This window comes from Accipiter gentilis, chromosome 6, assembly GCF_929443795.1.
Source record: "Accipiter gentilis chromosome 6, bAccGen1.1, whole genome shotgun sequence".
Classification (NCBI taxonomy): domain Eukaryota; kingdom Metazoa; phylum Chordata; class Aves; order Accipitriformes; family Accipitridae; genus Astur; species Astur gentilis.
The window spans coordinates 16,235,544-16,254,768 of record NC_064885.1 but is presented as its reverse complement, the minus strand read 5'-3'; the positions used below and the strand labels follow the sequence as shown (position 1 = coordinate 16,254,768).

The 19,225-nt window shown below is 43.3% G+C and overlaps 2 protein-coding genes across 7 annotated transcripts in view; both read left to right on the top strand.

Moving 5' to 3' along the window:
* The first annotated feature begins 200 nt into the window (after positions 1-200).
* On the top strand, positions 201-10,192 carry DBR1 (debranching RNA lariats 1). Of its 2 annotated transcripts, none has more exons than XM_049802157.1 (8): positions 201-426; positions 504-599; positions 722-802; positions 2,527-2,612; positions 3,850-4,074; positions 4,951-5,031; positions 6,678-6,823; positions 7,362-10,192. In XM_049802157.1, exons 1-8 carry the CDS (start codon positions 258-260, stop codon positions 8,038-8,040), a joined length of 1,563 nt encoding a protein of 520 aa, XP_049658114.1. In that variant the 5' UTR covers positions 201-257; the 3' UTR covers positions 8,041-10,192. The 2 variants fall into 2 exon arrangements, with proteins under 2 accessions (XP_049658114.1, XP_049658113.1); XM_049802156.1 differs by having other exon boundaries at positions 504-628.
* A 1,935-nt stretch (positions 10,193-12,127) lies between these two features.
* The window catches only part of ARMC8 (armadillo repeat containing 8), a 79,565-nt gene continuing 72,467 nt past the window's right edge, over positions 12,128-19,225 (top strand). For 4 of the 5 annotated variants that reach the window (XR_007506281.1, XM_049802153.1, XM_049802152.1 and 1 more), the window contains exons 1-2: positions 12,128-12,274; positions 14,602-14,678. Coding sequence is in view for 3 of the 5 variants with exons in the window: in XM_049802153.1 (XP_049658110.1) it covers positions 12,230-12,274; positions 14,602-14,678 (122 nt within the window). In the remaining 2 variants the exon portion in view is untranslated. Of the gene's footprint in view, positions 12,275-14,601; positions 14,679-18,998; positions 19,133-19,225 lie in introns of those variants that run through there. The other variant, XM_049802155.1, reaches the window with a different exon arrangement.

The following is a 19,225-nucleotide window of genomic DNA, read 5'->3' as shown; positions in this document are numbered from 1 at the left end:
GATCTTGGAGCGGCCTCGGCTGGCCCAGCCACGCTTGGCCGCGGCCGCTGCGTGAGGTGCGCCGCGGGTCGCCGTCTGCCGGCGGGACGGGCTGGGGCGCAGCGGCCTCCCGGAGACGGCGGTTGCCCGCACGGCCCCAGCCCAGCCCCACCAGCGCGCGGGCGCCCTGGCCGTGGGCGGTGACGTTGAAGGCGCTGCGCGGCGCCTGCGCAGCGGAGGAGCGGCGGAGATGAAGGTGGCGGTGGCGGGTTGCTGCCATGGCGCCTTGGACAAGATGTACGAGACGCTGGAGCTGCTACAGCAGCGGCACAACGTGCGGCCCGACCTGCTGCTCTGCTGCGGCGACTTCCAGGCCGTGCGCAATGAGGCGGACCTGCGTTGCATGGCCGTGCCCGCCAAGTACCGCCACATGCAGACCTTCTACCGGTGAGCGCCGCCCGGCCCGGCCTTGTCCCGCCGGGGCCCGGCCCAGCTCCGCTACAGCAGCTGCCGTGTCTCCGCAGGTACTACTCCGGCGAGAAGAAGGCCCCGGTCCTCACGGTGTTCATCGGCGGGAACCACGAGGCCTCCAACCACCTGCAGGAGCTGCCCTACGGCGGGTGGGTGGCGCCCAACATCTACTACCTGGGTAGGGTCCCCCGCCGGCTCCCGGCGGCCTCCCCTTGCCCCCCGGCCCCTCGCCCTGCCCCGGCGTGACGAGCCGCGCTCCTGTCTCCCCTAGGTTACGCGGGCGTGGTGCGGTTCCGCGGCGTGAGGATCGGCGGCATCTCGGGCATCTTCAAATCTCACGACTACCGCAAAGGTATGGCGGGAGAGAGCGGGGCCGGCTGGGTGGGCAGTGCGGGAGGGGAGCACTGGGCCCCAGCCGTCGCGGGAGGGTCTGGCTGTGCCTCCTTTTCTCTGAACCGACCCTTAGGCTGGAAAGCTCTCTTGGCTCAACAGGCGGATTTTTCTGGAGGTGGTCGATGAGTCGGTAGCTGCCTGGTGACCACAGCAGGAAGCAGTGTGCCTTTTGAATGTTGTTGTTGGAACGGTCTTGATTTTTCCATGGCGGTGTCCTTTTAGCGTGCAATGCAAGAATGTTTAGTTTTCCTTGTGTGAAACAGTCAATTTGTAAGGGTCATACTGTACAAATGTACTGTCCTGAGCTTACTGTCACTACATTTCGAGATCGGTTCCTCCTGGTTATATGTCTGAGTTCTTCCTTGGAAGGGTCTCCATCAGCGGACAGAAATCTTGTCACAGATGATACCTCGTGTCATCAAATAGAAGATAGTTTAGTCTTTCTGATCTCCTCAACACATAAAGTAGCGGTCTCTTTCTTGTGATTACAGTAATGTTATCTTTAGTAATGTACTGCTTCAGAGAAGCTTTGCAGATGGCTTTCATGCTGCAAAGTACTGGACTAGTTTTCTAGAACACCTGATTCTGTCCAATACCTCTCAATGCTAATTAAATTTGTTGTTATCAAGCATATAGTTTGTATGCTTGAATATTGCCTGTGGGAGATACGACTTTTTTGACAATAATGCTAACTACTAAAAAAGTAACTTTTCTGTTCATTCTTAAGAGTACATAGGAGCTCTGCTAGGCATTCAGGTTTCTTGTCCCAAGGCAAAGTTGGAGACTATGTCCCTTTTGACAGGGTGCCTGTTTGCACTTCCAGAGTCTGTGGTGCCTGTGGGCAGTTACAGGCATGTTTAACCTGCTGCCAGATCTGTTAAGCTGTAGTTTCATGGTTGGTGGCAAAACTCTTGAAGTAACACAGAAAATCACAGCCTCAGTGGCCTGAGTCAGGAGTCAGATCTCAGGCAGTGCTTTGTTGTCATTTAGTTTATGCCTCTTTCTGAGTTGTTATGTCCTAACTTAGGTTCTGATCACTGACTGTGGAGGCTTGCTCTGTGCTCTCGCTGTGTCGATGCCCAACTTTTGCTTGTTCCCATCTGCCTTATGTTTTTTGCCTGTGCCAGCATGTTTGCATCTGTAGCCATGATATCACTAGATGCATATGTTTCACGGCTATGCAGCAAACAGCTCTCTATATATGTGATTGCATATGGCTATGCAGTGTAGCTGTGGAGGTGAGGGTTGTGGGGAGGTAATGAGGGGTGTTACCTCTCCAGAGAGGTGCAAAACCTCCTTCAGGAATTAAGCACATAAATTGGTCTGCCAAAAGTTTCTTGTTTCAGACAGGTCCTGGATTTTAAGCATTGGAGTCAAACTGTTGTGTTTTGTTTCCACAACTGAATTATTGTATTCTCTATATTTATGAAACTAGGACACAGAAATGAAGAAATGCTCATTGTTATAGACACAGTTTTAGAACATATTTGCCTTGCACGTAAAAAGTTAGCAGCCTGTTGGTGTAAGTGTCGTGCAAAGGAAATAGAGTATCTCTTTTGATTATTGGCAGCCTTGTATTTGGCATTGCTCTAGGTGTCTATATGACCCCAAGAAGCTAGCTTGCAAACAGTGTTAGGAGGGAACTATTGATTCAGGCAACTACTCTTTTTTTCAATGTTTCAGGCCACTTTGAGTGTCCACCATACAACCAGCAAACAATTAGAAGTGCTTACCATGTGCGGAATATCGAAGTCTTCAAACTGAAGCAGGTTGGTGAAAAATCTATTTTTTTAAACAGTGGTAAATAGTTTTCATTAATTTAGAAGTAAGATGTTAAAGCTATTGGATGGCAAATTTTACCAACAACTGCCAGCTAATCTGGACAGGCCACTTTATGCTGGGTGTTATTCCACTGTTGTTCCTGCTGAATATCTCCTCCAATGCTTTGCGTAGCAGTGCAAACTTGATCTGAATCAGGCACAGGCAGGAGTGGTTTTTTGGTGTTGTTTTTTATTTTAATTGGATAAAATTCACAGAATGGAAGGTACTCTAGCTATACCACTCTGTTCCAGCTTTATGTTAGCTTTAGGAAGATGGATGCTACCTTGTCTAACATGCAGGCTGGTTGGTACAAAGTTATTTAATCAAAATTGAACCAGCTGAATAAGCTGATCCCAAATTCCTGTGGTTGAAGTATTTTTGACTGCAGGGCGAGAAATTCAAAAGACAGATTAGCTTTATTTTTGAGCTATAGCCTATTCCCTGTTTCGTCACAAGGGCTACTCCGTTTGGCTGAGGTTGTGGAGTGAATACATGTATTTATAAGCAGCTTGTGAATAATTATTCAGGTTGCAGTTGCACAGTTAAGTGTTCAGTAGGCAATGCTGAACATAGGACAAAGCTTTGCTGTCATTGTAATGAATTTGATGCATTTCACTGTAAGTTTCTTATTAGTTGGACTTGGGTGTCATCTAGAAGCGTGTTCTGATACAGCTGATGGAAATGTGCTGAATATTGAACCAAGACATGGTTAAGGCATCGATTAGACTTCTGAGGGGTGCTTCCTTTGAGGAGGAATATCGTGCTTAGCCATTATCCCTTTTAAACAAAGCTTTTAAAAATTTAATGAGGGAAGAGGCACCTTTGCTTGTAGGTAGAAAACTTGCTCCATAGCTGTAATTTTTAAGAGTCGCCTTCTGAGTGTCTCACACTTAATGTGATGATATGATCTCTTTGATAAGGCAGTATATATAAAACACAGCTGACTGTCCCAAGAAAATGTAGTACAAACCATAGAGACTAGAGTCCCTTGACAGCTTCAAAGCCCACCTGAAAGATGGGGCTCAGTGGTATACTTATTTGCTTTGAAAGTGAGGCTGTTGGTCACAGCTAACTCTGTATTGATCTGAGGTAGAACGTTACACATGTTCCATCTTGTGCTGTGTAATTTTGAAACTTCTGTATCGTATGTGTTTTGTTTATACTGTATGCATTTTGGCTTGACAGTTAAAACGACCAATTGATATATTTATGTCACATGACTGGCCAAGGAGCATATATCACTACGGAAACAAGAAACAGCTTCTTAAAATGAAATCCTTCTTCCGTCAAGAAGTGGAGAGCAACACATTAGGAAGCCCTGCTGCTTCAGAGCTTCTGCAACATCTGAAACCCACCTACTGGTTCTCAGCACATCTTCACGTTAAATTTGCAGCTTTCATGCAACACCAGGTAAAGTGTGTGGGAGGTGGGAAATTAAGAATATATGTGTTCCAGGCACATTTTAGAATTCCAGTACAGGTAGTCATGTCCAGAAAAGGAGCTTCTTAATGTTTTTGCTCAGTTATTAAAACTCAGCTTAAGCCGCAAAACATTAAGTGGTGTTAAGACTACTAGCTTATATAAGTTAAAGAGATGTTATAAATCAGTGGTGTAACTACCTAATCTTCTTCAGGGACAGCTTGAAATAGCTAACATTACTGCAACTGAAACTTCTTAATTTAAGTTTATAGGAAAGCACTCTCTTTCCAACTTTATTGGGGAAGGAGACAGCTTCAAAACAAGGTGATAGAGAAGTGACCGAAAAGAAGATAGTGGTTAACTAGGGATGGGAGGATGCCTGTAGTAAGGCTTGGCAGGTGGAGTTGTCTGGTGGCCTGGAGAGAGCCAAAAACCAGCCCCTGTAGGCTGAAACTTCTCTTGGTTTGAGGTGTTCCTGAAAGTGGTGTGACATGCTATTCCTATTTGCAAGTTGCTTAGCTGTAAAAGTGTAACTCTAGACCTTCTAGACTCAACAAGTCTGTTTCCAGTTATGTTAAAATTTTTCTTTTTGCTTCAAGCCTATGTGTGCTTAGCTGCCTTGGTTAAGGATAAGTGTGGCTCTTCCTTTATCTTGCTGTCATTTGCATCCAGTTTCCTCTTAGACTTCCAGTGAAGTCTGTCTGTCTCTTTGTCCCTCCATCCCTTTCTTATAATCCCATGCTGATTTTCTATTTCAGGAAGTCTTTTTCTGTATAAATTATGCTTTAAAATCCCTCTCTAACTTGTTTAGAATGGTCACATTTCATAGAAATGCTAATGGCTGTGTTAACACCATTTGTTTCCTAGACAAACTCCAAAGAAGAGCTACCAAAAGCAACAAAGTTTTTGGCTCTGGATAAATGTCTACCACACAGAGACTTTCTGCAGGTGATGACCATGTGCAGTGGGTTTTCACTTTTTAAGTACTTCACTTGTCTGAACTGCTAAGTGCTATGCTTAGATATAAGCTGAAGAATAGTTCTGATAAATGGAGGAATTGGAAAGAAACTAGGAACGGTGCATGTGTGGAATGGTCTTTGTGTAATATTGTCTTGAAATAAGCAGAGCTTGCGTCCTGTCATGCTGTTGCAGCATTTGCTTATTCCTACCATTTCCTTCCACCTTAGACCAAGTACTTGACTTAATTGGAGGAGTAGCTCTACTTTAACCTGAATTGAATCTCCTCTTGTGGTTTTTTGGTCAAGTGTTAAACCTAAGAAGAAAGCCCATCTTGAGGCTCTTCTCTCATAATTTGGGTCAGCTAGTGCCTCTTCCTTCAGATCTGGATTCATGAATTCAGACAGGATTGAGTCCCAAGCTGAGTACTGTAATTTCCTTTCAGTAGTGTGAATTCCAGCAGGAGTTGGTGCGACTTCCTAGGAGAATGGCTTTGCTTCTTTTTGTTTGTCGCATATCTTGGCTAGGAAGGGCAGTGGACAAGTAGGAGGTCTAGACTGTGGGAATTTTCAGTATGAGTGCCAAACTGATTTGCCAAGAGCAAAACAATGTTCATGTCTGTGGCCTGTGTATGCTGTCTGGGGTGGCATCTGTAAAATCTCAAATGGATGAATCTGAAATCCTTCGCTATGAGAGGGTACTGCTGACAGCATGTTCTTCAAATGCAGCCAAGTTTGTAGGCTTACTTTAAAGTAGCTTTTTTTTGTCAACTTAAAGGGAAGATGGTTCATTATCTGTCCTTTAGATATGTGGTGGGATCCATTTGCCATAGTAGCTACCTCTGAAGATGGGCGAGAGTATGAGGGTGGGCTTCTGCTATGCAAAGGTACGCTGGGGTGCTAGTCCAGACTTGAAATCCTGTAACAAAACTGATCAGGAGTAGTACTACCTCCAGCAGCATGGTGATCCATCTGTGTGTAGCTCTGGTTTAAAGTCTTTGTTTTGTTTGGGTTTGTTGTTTTTTTTTTTTTTTTACCTAAAAATACCTTAAGATGTTGAATTACTTTATGGAATGTTTAAAAACAGAGCCTAACTAGTGCAGTTTGGCTAAACTGAATGGTTTGATTCAGGTTAACGTCACTGAAGACAAAGTGATTTGGATTTCTATTCATCAGCTGTTGAAAGAGTTTAAAAATATTTCATGGTAATTTCATTGCTGTGCTAAGAATGCATGTTTATACAGCAGAATAACTGTTGCTATCAATTCTTGAGGCATTTATACTTAGAAGGCAGCATGAACTTAGGAGTAGGCAAGTTCTGGTTTCTAAGTTGCATAACTGTCCAGTAGCTGGCAGCAGGGAGGAGGGTGTTCTGCTTTTTTATTGCTGTAAACTAGAATACAGAAATGCATTTTTTACCTTTGTTGATTGTCCTTTCTTGCTCTTATTGCTGTAAACTTTTATGTAGGGCTAACTTGAGAGGACTTGTTTAAGACCACTAGCTCAGTATACTTGAAACTTAATTAAAACTCTGTACCATGCAAGTAACACTTCAACCTTTTAATCAGTTACTGGTGTCAAGAGAATAACTCGCCTCATCTGTTTTCTGTTGTGGTTTGTTGTGGTTTTTTTTAACAGATAATAGACATAGAGCATGATCCTAGTGCAGGTGACTCGCTGGAATATGATGCTGAGTGGATTGCAGTCCTCAAGGCCACCAACAGTCTCATTAATGTGACTCAGAGCTCATGGAATATGCCTGAAAAGAACGGCCTCCATGCAAAGTGAGTTGCCTGCAAAGTAGAGAGGAAAGTGTGATTTTGCTGGACTGGAAGTAATCTTGTCTTAGAGTTGTGTTTTTCTGTTCTGCAGCCTATAATGCCTGTAGGACTTGCTAAATGCCTTGGAAAACAAAGAGCTGGTGACAAGAGCTGTACTCTAGAGCATACAACTTCTTTACTGCTCTACACAGGCAGTTAATTTTGTTTTGCAGACTTAAATACTACCATTTGAGGGGCAAAAAATACATGGTGGCTGATAATCTTGCTAGTTACTTTGTGTGACTGAAAATCAGGCTGGATTATGGGGGTGAGTGGGTGCATGCTTATTGAATGGATTGACATAATACAGAAATCCTTGATGGGGAGAGGGGAATCTCAGTATTGACCAAAGGCAACATACTTTCCTGAAAAATCATTTGAGAAATTAGGTGTCTGTTGTAAGATGAATTTATTGACCATCTTTAAAAGTTTCTCTTTGCAGTGGGAACAGGAAATACCTTTTGACTAGCTGCGCTTGTTTTAACTTTATACACTTATTTAGGTGGGATTACAGTGTGACAGAAGAAGCCATCAAAGAGGTGTTAGAAGAGCTGAATCATAACCTCAAAATTCCTTGTAACTTCACACAGACAGCTGCTTGTTATGATCCCAGCAAGCCCCAAAAACACATGGAACCAGTTCATAGCATCAATCCACAGACCACTGAGTTTTGTGCCCAGTTTGGCCTCACAGACATCAATGACAGGATCCAGCAAGCTAAAGAAGAGGGCTCAGTACGAGGCGAATATGAAGAGGAGGAGGAGGAAGAGGAGATGGACAGTACTGGGTCAGCAGAGGAACCCAGTGAGTATAATACAGATAATTCTGGACTTTCATCCATTAATCCAGATGAAATAATGCTGGATGAAGAAGGTGGCGATGAAGACTTGAGTACGTGTTCTGTAGATCCTTCCCCTGATCATCCTCCTGATTTTTCTGCAAGTTTTTCTGACATCCGGATCATGCCAGATTCCATGGCGGTATCGTCTGATGATGCTATGGATTCTACTAACGAGGAACTGGAGAAATCTGGTGTGAGTAAGCAGGTGGAGGAGAAGAGCTTAAGTGAGAGACCATTAAAGCGCATTGGTGGTAATGAAAATGGAAACAGTGGCATTAAGAAAATTAAGAGAAGGAATCAAGCTATCTATGCTGCAGAGGATGAAGATAAAACAGAATAATACTTCATATGATATATAAATAAGTTCTCTCTGTACCTTTTTATGGGAAGGTGGTGAGAACTGTGGTGGACTGGACTACTCGTGCTTTTAATGTTACTTGATCTTATTCATGTTACTTTCTTAAGCTGAGGAGGCTGTATGTACCTCTCACAGGGAAGAAGATTTATGCGGATTAAACATCTAAGTCAGAAGCAGACTTTTCCAACAAAGTACTTTGTGAAAGGATTTAAAGCTCATGTATAATCTGTTGATTTTGCTTTAGTTCTTGGTTATTAGTATATACTATGTATCTTCAGCTTTACTGCTACACCAGTTGACCAAGCTTGTATAACAAGAAAAGAACTCTTAAACTATAACTCAAGTCAAAGTGAGAGGATGTCTGCCTTGCAAGACCAAATGATTTGATTTTATTCCTTTTGTCTTGTTTTATATTGAACTTTTAACATAAAGTAGCAGATGCAATAACTCCATGAACTAAATTTGAATATAGAATTCCCATGATAACAAAACAGCAATAGAAGAGTGAAGATTTTTGTTTCTGATGATATTCATGCCACAGAAAAACTTCATAGTCATAAACAAAAAAATGTGTATTGTCCAGTATTGGCTTTTAATTACAGTTTTGATAGGGAACCATGTCTCTTAATTTGAAGCATGACAGTTTTATGGGGACCATGGAAGAGTGCATCTCTGTTCTTAAAAACTCACTTGTGTGCTGTTTCTTAAAACTTGAGAACTATGTCTTAAAATTAAAATGCAAGTGGTTAGGATGAACAGCTTCCTACATTTGGACATCATCATTGTCTCAATTCTTAGTAATTAAGGCTGTGTTGTATTTCCATATAAGGTGGTTGATGTTTATAAGTTGCTTGAGACAATAACGCCTACCATTATCGTTAGCCTAAGTTTTCATCTGTCACTTCTTTTCAGTAGTGTGTAAATTGCTGAATTCTTGCAACTGGGTTTGGAATCTTCCAAAGTACCTTCATAAACTTCAGCTGAGGGAGAGCAGGAGTTGCCAGAATATAGATCCCCTTGGAAGTTTTCTTTTTACCGTTCTAGTTTGCCCTGAATTATTAGCAAAAAAATTACACTCCTTTGGCCTAAGAGGCTGTGAGGATAACAAAACTTCCTGAAGTCATGAAAATGACAGTGTTTTCAAGAACTATGGCATATATCATTAGATTCATTAGTCTTAACAGTCAAGTTCTGCTGGCATTCTGTGCTGAGTTTTTGGAGTCCAGGCAGAGCAGGATTTTCTCCTGACTGTGCTGCCCTTGAGAGCAGAGGTAAGCTCCTCTAAGGCACAGGCACTGTGGAGAAGAAAGCATCCTGACAGGAAGAGGGAACTGGACAGGGAGCCATGAGTGAAATGGATTGGTGAGTGTGAGTTATATAGGAGGGAAGCATCTTATGGTCAAGAATTCCGTCTTTAAAATCACTTCCACATTTTGGGATTCATCTTTGTTCCTCTCCTGTCATCAGTTCACCATGAAAACTAAATGCATATAAGTATTCAAGAGCTAGAAAATGTCAAAATTAATGCTCTCCACAGTTCTGATTAATGTTTATACTGGTGGGTTGATGCCATTAATGTCCTCGTTTTTTTTTTCCAGAGGACGCTATCTTGTTTACTAAATTATTAGTTGGGCCCTTTAATACTGCTCCTGTGTCTCTCTGCCTGCTCATCTGTCAGAAAACCTACCAAAGAGAACTGTGGCATGACGTGATGAAAAATTGGAAGTGTTTGGTGTAACCCTCAGGTTATCTAAAAAAGCTGTGATGAACTATCAGATAGATTACTGAAGATAGTTGAGTATCTTTAAGGGTCCTGGGTCTGCAATGCTAAAATCTTACGCATGCCTCATGATCTGAAGACTATAATGGAAATAAAGTATTTTTAAGTATAAATTGTGTTACAAACTTGAAAAGTCTTCCAAGAAATCTGAGTGTGGTATTCAGCTGTCAAATTCTATGTGAACTGGAGTGGAAGGTGTATGTTACATGTAACAGACTTTTTAGACTGACTTCGTATGTTTATAAAGCAAATTATTCTTTTGTGTGTCATCCCCCCTCCTCCCCATTCTGCTTAAATGTATTTTGGCTTTCCAGAAAACAGGAGACTTTGACAAGACAGAATACTGATTTTTTTTTGATTTTTTTTTTTTTTTTTTTTTGAATCTCTAACGATTTCTTTTTTTAATGAAGTATTTCAGCATCATTGGACAGAGTGCAGCTGGTAAATACACTTAACATAAAATTTTGAGTATGAATGATATCTGATCTATGAGTTACTGTGTCCTTTCTTGTAGTTGTTCATACACACTTTGCAGTTTGAAGTATCCAGCGCTACTGTGCTCTCATCCATTATGGATTTACCCTGTTAGCAGGATCCTCTGCTGCATGTAGAATTCAGTTGAAGCTCTGAACTTGAAGCTTCTCCAGAAAAGGAAGACCAAATACTCCAAAAAGTATATAAAACGCTAGGGAAAGCTGACAACATTTCATCAACTCTTAAGACCCAGAGTCTTCAATCCTCTCTAAAAGGAAGCTTTAAAGTCTTTCTGAAAACTTTTGACTTAAATTTTGTTGAGAAACATTTGGAAAATGCATGTTATTAACCTACTTAGTGAAAAACTAAAAAGGGGTATAGTTTGGTTGTTTTTTTTCCATGAGAAGTGGAGGGGTTTTTTTTAGAGCTATTAAAGTCAACTTGTGGCAGCATCCCAAAGTATGTTTATTGTGTTCCCATTATTCTCTGCAATCTCTGACAGCTGGCAAACCTGCACTTGCCTCACAAGTTGATAGTGTAAACTCTGACATGATGTTTTTAATATCCTGCCTCCCATTTAATTCTGTCTTCAGGAGCAATGAGTTCATAGAATTAGTATCCCTATGCCTCAAGATGTGAAATACAGGGGGGCTAATACCAAAATACCCCATCTTATAGAAGTCTACAGCAAAACTGAGTGAAGTGCTGGGATTTTGGGGGTGTTTTCTGCAAAAAAACAAACCCCAAACCAAACAAATTCAAACAAAAAACAATGATGAAAGAAGGAACCCAAAAGATCTATTTTATGTGTAGCAAGGCAGAGGATGGGAAGTGGCATGCCATGCCTGTGTCCCAGATAAAGACACTGCCTGAGTAACTGGTTCTTAACAATGCTCTAGGTCTGTATGTACCTAGTGTGGATGAATTACCAACCCGTGCCCCACTCACACAATCTTCATTATGTCCAGGAACTCCCCAGAGACGGGGCAAGATGCAGGACAAGGCCGTGTCAGAAGGACCTGTAAATCTCTGTGATTTCCGCTTATGCAGTCAAAACCTAAGGTAGCTGAAGCTAAACCTTGTTGCTTGTAATAAAAAAAGAGGTCAGGCTGTCGTTGAACAGCTGAGGGGCTGTCCTGAAAACCATGCTAGTGTCCCTGTCCCACAGGGTGTGGCATGGGGGCTAGGAAAACAGCAGGGGTGTGCGTTCCTGTTAGGGTGCTGTGTGAGAAGCCTGTGGTAAGGTCAGCCTCCCCTTGCCTCAGTGTCAGGGGTTCAGTGAGGTAAAGTCAGTCACGCAGCCCTACTTTCGCCATCTTCCCGGAGGGCGGGTGGGGTAAGCTCTGCAGTGGGGCTGAGAGGAGAACGGAGCTGGGAGAGCTGAGGGAAAAAACAAGGGCTGAGTCAGTCCCCTGAGCTGCCTGCGCCTCCGCAGACAGCTTCATCGCTCTCAGTTCCCCCAGGCCCGCGGGCACGGCGGAGGCAGCGTTTCCCGCCGCAAAGGAGAACGCTGGGCACAGGCTCCCGCACGCCACCAGCGACTGGCGGCCGCGCACGGCCCGGCCCGGCCCTGCCCTGCCGTGCGCCTGCGCCCAGCGCCCTGGCTGCACGCCGCTCCCGGCTGGGGTGGGCGGTGGCAGCAGGCGCATGCGCGCGGGAGGAGCGCACGCGCCTTGGCGGCGGGCTGGCGGAAGGTAGTGGGGTTTCGCCGTCGGCCGATTCGCCGGGCGCGAGGCCGCGGCGCCCCGCCCACGCCTGCCCCCTCCCTCCCCCGCCCCTCCGACCCCCTCCCCCCCGCCCCCTTCTCGCCCGGCGGCGTTGCGCTACGTTCCGCGATGAGGCCGTGCCCGCCGGCGGCGGCAGCGGCGCGCGCGCGAGCGTGAGGGCGCCGCCGCCGGAGCTGCTGCGTCCGCCAAGATGGCGTGCGTGCTGGAGGCGCCGCTCCGCATGAGCGTCCTGTCGGTGAGTGCTGCGGCCCCTGCGCCGCCGCCCGTTAGTGCCGCCGCCGGGGGGGGCGCCCGCCTGCCGCTGGGCTGGGCCTGACCTTGGCCTTCGCGAGAGCCGGTCCGCGGGCTGTTGCGGGGCTCTCCCCCCACTCCCCCCTCCCGCCCACCCCTCGGGCACCTGCCGGGCCCCTTTGTGTGGTGGCGGGGGGCCCGGCGGGCCGGCCCCGGGGTCGGGAGCGGGCCTGGCGGGCCGTGGTGGGCCGCAGGGGTGACATGGGCGTCGGTAGGGCGCTTGTTCGCTTGTGCCCTCCCTCTCCCCCACCCCCACCGCAACAACTTCTTCCCAGAGGGGATTTTCTCTTCAAAACGGTATTCCCCCCTTTTCTGAGGTGTCTGTTCCCATTTTTGGTAGAGGTACTGGCTCTTCTGAATGTGTTTTTACCTGATGACATGACTTGGACTCTTCGGCTGCCCTTCTGTAAACGTTTTTTGGTCTCTCTGAAACTCCTGCTCAGCAAAAAGAGGCTTTGCTGACATTACTTTGAGCTGTAATAACCAAGCTGCTGCAGAGGAGAGTAGGGTCTCTCTCAAAAGTGTACCGGGCTGGTCGTGGCTGGCGAAGCATGCTCTCCCAGCTTTTGCTAGCCAGTGGGTGTTGTTTTGGTGGCGAAATGCTGATCTTCTGGTAATAACTCTTGGGGATCTCACGACAGGGCGTCGTTGGCTTTTGCTGCAGGGAGGAGGCTGATGATGTGTTGCGTCTGTGGGCAGGGCACTGGTGTTGTGGAAGGGGGTCTGGCAACTACTACTAGTTTTCCTTTCCATGGGGAAAGCTGAGATTAAGTAGAACAGCCGGTGCTGGTTGCCCAGTCCTGCTGCTCATCAGAGTCATGCACTGGGAGTAACGATGCAAAAGGTGTACCGTGGATACTGCTTAAAAGAGCCGAGGTTTTGTGCTTTTTCTTTTTTTCTCACCCCCCCACCCCCCCTTAGAATGTCTTCCTAGGTAAGAGAACCGTGAAACTGATGATGATGATAAATTATTTATTTTGGGGGACTACCTGAAAAACTTGTTTGCCTGGGTATGAATGCCCTTCTTCTACATATTGCAAAGCTAGTAGTTGATAGGGTGAAAGCCAGGGTATTTTAGAAACAGAAAGCAGTGGGTTCTCTCAAGTCCAGAAGACTTTTGCATATAAATATATAAATCAGGTAGATCAAAGTTTCCTGGTGTTCTCAAAAATACTGTCTTTCATTACATGGTGGAAGTTCATCTGTAGAATTTATTTGGTGTAATTTAATAGTATTCCTGGAGACAAAGCAGTCTTGCTGCCTCTAGATGTTTCTTCTTCTCTCAGAGTTACGTGAGACCACGGGCAAGAAGCTGCTGGTGCTTCTAACATCTGGGTGGGGAAGCAGGAGCAGACTCAGCCTAAGAGTAGATACGTGCAAAAGCAAGGAAGAGTTTTTAATTCCCTCATAGCTTCTTTCAAGGAAAACTTGTAAGGAAAAAAATGGGAAAAACCTAATAAAAAGTTGAGCTGGCAAAAAAAAAAAGAAAAAAAAAAAAGTGAGATAATGGAAACGCACCCTGGCACATGTTCATGAGAACCTGGAGGGAAAATTCCATTCCCCTTTCCCACCCTTGTTTTTTGGAACGCTTGCCATCTCCAATTTTGGATCTTCTCAAAGGGAACAACAAATCATTGGTGCATAAATGTTAGCTTACAAGCATGGTCCTGTTGCTGAGAAGAGGGTTCACTTTGTCGTATAAAGTAGCTATGGCATGATATGGAGAATGCTGTGCTGCTGTCCCTGTTGAAGTTGTGTGGGACAGTATATAGAAGGACAATCTCTGAAATGTGTAGATATGATAAAGTAAGTTACAGAAAAATGTCTTGATACAAGCTTCCTTAATTTCGAGAGCTTGTTTGTGGGTATGCTTCTTGAGCAACGTTAACTTGTAAATGTTTTCTTTCAGGAATTCATGCTTTTTCTATATAGTAATTAAACATAATAAAATTGGAATTTAAGACAGTGCTGATAAGTGAAGTAGACCCCTTTTACATGCCCTGTTCATAAACAGCACTCTGTTAATTTGCTTTGACTCTTAACATGTTTAAGTATATCACCTTCTTTAAATCGCACTTGATCACAGGGTTAATTCTTTGTGTGGATGTTGCCTAGCAGTAACTGCACATTTAAATATGATTCTGTGGTTTTGCTGCTATCTTGCCTGATAGGTTTTGTAGACTTGCTGGTACGTTAGCCATTCCTGTTTGTCTGCCATTATATGAATTGATATCAACTATTAATTTTTTTTATATTTTTTTTTCTCCACAGGAGGTAACAGCTAGTAGCCGCCACTATGTTGATAGATTATTTGACCTCGATCCTCAGAAAGTCCTGCAAGGTGTCATGTAAGTCATCTGAAACACACTTGGGCTGTTGGTTGTGCATAGACTAGGTTTACTCGAGTTGCACTAGTGTTGTATATCAAGGGCAAGAAGCTCTTCCTGTCTTTTTTTGAGAAATCTTGTTGGAAAACTTTAATGCAAACATAATAGTATTGTTTTACCAGACTATCACTCTGTAGTGCATATGGTTCATAATGCAGCCTCCCAGTTGCCTGAAATGAGGTTAAACATTCTGTGAGCATTCAGAATTTTTTTTTTATACATTTCTTCCTTTTGGCCACCTTTTGCTTCTCTTCCAGGTCTGTTGAGACTCTTTTCTCTTATTCCACTGCCAAGTCAGTGTACCTGCCTCTTCCTCTTTCCCCTACTGCCGTGTCTGAGTGTTGGGGTTTTTTTTATGCATGGCTTCCATCTCACCGATAGGAACTGCGAGCTGAAAGAAAATGCTTCCATAGAAATTAATTTGGATGCAAATTTTATTTCAGTACTTCTGTTACATGCCAGTGATGAGGGGTAGTGACTGAAAGAGTGAGTAGAAGACTTGCCCTGCTGAATAGGTAGTAAAACTGGTGCAAAGATCTGGTTGCTTTCTTGCTGTCCTTGGGCTATAAGCTTTCTATTACAACCACACAGCAACGTGGCAAACAAGTCCTTGCCCAGGACTGACTTGGTGGCAAAACCAGACCTTTTCAGGCTTACCAGTAACTTGCTGGCTATGGCTGTTTAGCAAAACACCAGAAGACATCGAAGGACCAAGTGGATCAAAAAGCCAAGAATGTTGGTTTTGTTGCTTAGCACAGTCTGAGGTGTTTTCCAGTCACAGATGAAAAAATTATTCCAGAAGGTGTCCCAGGGGCAACATATCAGAATTAGTGTCCCTTTGAAATACATGAAAAACACAACATACATAAAACTCTCCTGGAAACTTTATTAGTTGAAATTCCCCCTTACCTGTATAAAAACTTCTGGTATACCACCATAACTATATAGAGGTTCTTAACCCTTCCCTGTAAGAGAGTCTGGTTCTGCTTCCATCCCTTGGCTGCCTTAGTCCCCTACTTAGAAGGACTGCTGTGATGGTCCCAGGGGCAAGGATGTGTCTCATCCTATGTCCAAGTGGGTTGTCTGAGCCCCTCTTTTCTCCTTGGCAGATACTCTGAGCCCTGGGTGGCGTTCCTTCCCTGCTCTCCTTTCTTTTCAAAGGACTGGAACCCACAACCGTTGGTAATCCCTTCCCTATCTTTTGAGGTGTTATTCATATCTTTTGAAGTATAACTGATTTCCCAGAAACAAACGTTTTAGGCAGTATCTTTGTCTCAGCTAACATCTGAAATTCTTCATCTTGTTAATTTATATCAGTGGATTCTATGCTGAGATGCTTTTCTTGCATTTAAAGACAAGGAGATACCAATTTATTTCACAATAGCTTTCAAAGGGCATATTTGGATGGTAAACCACGTTTGTGATGTTCTCGTTAAAATCCTAATCGGAGAGTATATCTTTCCTGACATTGAGCAAATCCTATGTGGTAGATGTGTTATTTTCCAAATATTGGTGGATGGGTGTGAAACAGTCCAATTTAGAAAAGTGTATATATAAAAATAGAATTTAGAATAGCGTACATCTAAAAAAATTCTGTCAGTCCAAGATTCTCTTTGGGCAGAAAAATACTGCTTTGCCCTTCTTCCTTTGACTTCAGGGTATCTGAAGAGGTATTGAAGTTGGAATGAACTGATATTTGGGGTGGAATAGAAGAGGATGATTAAAGTTCTACCAGGAGTGTCTGTCAGAAGCTTTACCAGATATTCTTCTACTTTGCTGAAAATCTTTGGTTCCTGATATGTTGTTTTTCCTGCATCCTGGCTGAAAATACTGGTGACCTAGATTTTTATTTTGATTGATAGAACTGTATGAATATCTGAACAAGAATCAGAAAATAGGCTGTCTTAAGAGGCTTTGTTTCTGCAGATTGTCTTCAGTTACAATATTCCTGTTCTTCATATGCTATTAAAGATGCTTGAATGAATAACCTGGGTTTGGGGCTTTTTTTAATTGCATCCTTGTAATTTTAATGAAAACCAACTTCTGAATGAGGTTTGATAAAGGTAAAATATAGCTAAATGCTTCTTGAACTTGAAAATCATGCCAATCCAGTTGTCATCTTGTAACTTGAGAAAGCTTTTAATTACACATTCTGAAACTATTTTAATGATCAAATGCTTGTTTTTCTTTCTTTGCCATGAATTGTCAGAGAGGTGGTGTTCAGAACCTTCTTTTGTCCAGACAGTGAACTCTTACCTGGATAGGAGCTTTTTCCTTTTCCTCCTCATGGGAAAACTGAGAAACCATTTCCCTTTTGTCTGGTATTGCTGTATGTGGTTCTGTTATCTTATTTCAAAATGTCAAGTTTCCTGCAGAATTTATGTTCACATAATTTCTGTCATGTTCATCTGGGTGTTGATAGTAGGTAGGAAGGGGAAGATTGTGCGTACCTGCCAGCAAATAATGAATTTCAGTTCAGCATTCGAAATGTTGAGATTCTTGCAAGGATGACTACTACCTTTTACTGTACCTGACAGTGAACTATTTAAAGTTTGCAAGGCCCGCATCTTCATACCCACATCTGTATAGCAGTGTATGTATTTACCTTTCTATTTACTGTCTTTATAAATGAGCAAGCTTAATACAGTAGTTTCCTTCTGTAAACATAATCTCTACATTGTGGCCATACTTGTGCTTGGGAGGTCTTAAAGGTTTGCTTTGTGTCTGCGTAAGTGCTTTTTCTAAACCATTCATCTACATACTGTTCTACAGTTCAAATTGTTTCAAATATGCTTTGCATTCTGCAAGGTCAGCGTTAATGTCAGGTATGCAGCTATTGAATACATTTAGTGTTGACAATGCATAGACTACCTCAAACATATTGTAAGGGATTAAATATTGTGTTCTCTCAGAAATTCTCTTAAGTGTTTTGCCGTTATTGGCAGAGGAAAACAACACAGATAGCTCTGTAAATTTCTGCATTGTTCTAAGAGCTTCATTTGTCCCAAGATGGTTGCTGCAACATCATCCTGTGCTTTGCAGTGTGGTAGTGTTTATTTCTTTTTAAAAACAACTCTGGGTGGTGATCCTTAGACTATCATTTGCTTTTCACACGCTCTTAAGCTGAGGACCACATTATTCAGATGCAAGACTGATACCTATTTTTGTCCTTTATTTGCTGGTCAGGATCTTCTTTGAGAGACGTTTTGTCATGCTTACATTTAGCCTGATGTCTTCAAACAGGCAATCTGTCATTTTACAGAGAGCTATGTAATTCCATCTCAAGGGCTGGTTTTGAAAGGAGCATTCTTTCTGACAAATCTGGCTTAAGGTCCCAACTGTTTCTCATCAGGCTGTTCTTCAGAGGGTGTCGTCTTTTAAGGCTTGTAAATAATCGTCTTTCTGGTGCACTGAGAATTCCTAGGCTACTGCTGTTTCTGTCCTCTATGGATGTGCTTATCCAGCCAGCTGGAGTTACTAGACAACCATTTTCCAAACTGGTGTGAGCATTGTATATCTCAGGAAAATGAAAGAAACATCCTATAGAAATGGCACTTGGTACTGAAGAACTAATTTCAAAGTGTGTATCTACAGTATCTTCCTTTTTCCCAGGGAGCATGTCTAGTGCTATGGTGGAAATACTGGTACAGATCTATGCAGTATATATAATTTGAGTTATATATGCTTTCTACGCAGTACGATTTTGAGTGTTTGAGAATTGATGTTGTTGATAAGGAAAGTATAATAGCTGGCATACGGGTTAGACTTGCAGACCACTTTGAATCGGACAGTTATGTTTTTAGGGTCCCTGCCAACTTAGACTGATAGTGCTGCAGTGGTTAGTGGTTACACTCAGTGTTTTGAATGCTCTGAAACTGCCATTTTAATGCAACCAAGATGTAATTGGGCTTACCTTTATGGTAGGTTCTTCGATGCAAGGTTAGGGATGTGTTAAAAGCTCCTCTAAGGGACAATGGACTTGTACTGGCGTTTCACTGAAGATGTTTTGTACTGCTTGCTGGTTTCTGCCTTCTTCAAACAGAACATACCAGAAGGTAGTCACAAACCAGAAGAAAACCCCCTTATATTTAAGTAGTAATGCTGCTTTCATGGAACCTATCTTGTATCTCTTTATGTGGTCAGTTGCTTTGAAATTAACTGGGAACACCTCAAACTGTGTATTTCATATCCAACTGCTTTCATTTGTGTTTTCTTGGATTTGAAAAAAATGTTCCAGGCACGTGTTTAGATGTGTGTGTAATAGTGTCTTGCATTTCTCAGCTATAGCAATTGGAATGCGAGCATCAGTGCAGTGTTCCATACGTGCCTGCAGGGAAAGCTGTGTGAAATATAAGAGGCAGCTTCATGGAGTGGGAAGAGAAGAAATTCCCATCCCAGTTCTAATGGAGCAACAGGTACCACCTTCAGACAGTTATGAAGAGGCTACTTCTGCCTCTTGTTCTTCATGTCCTGTTAAGCAAACCTTCTTTAAGACTAAATGAGGAACA

Bases quoted from the DNA above. Each gene is read 5' to 3' on its own strand.
- DBR1 (XM_049802156.1), top strand. From the start codon at position 230: ATGAAGGTGGCGGTGGCGGGTTGCTGCCATGGCGCCTTGGACAAGATG. The intron at 427-503 runs GTGAGCGCCGCC...GTGTCTCCGCAG, and splicing joins CACATGCAGACCTTCTACCG to GTACTACTCCGGCGAGAAGA. The intron at 6,824-7,361 runs GTGAGTTGCCTG...ACACTTATTTAG, and splicing joins AAGAACGGCCTCCATGCAAA to GTGGGATTACAGTGTGACAG.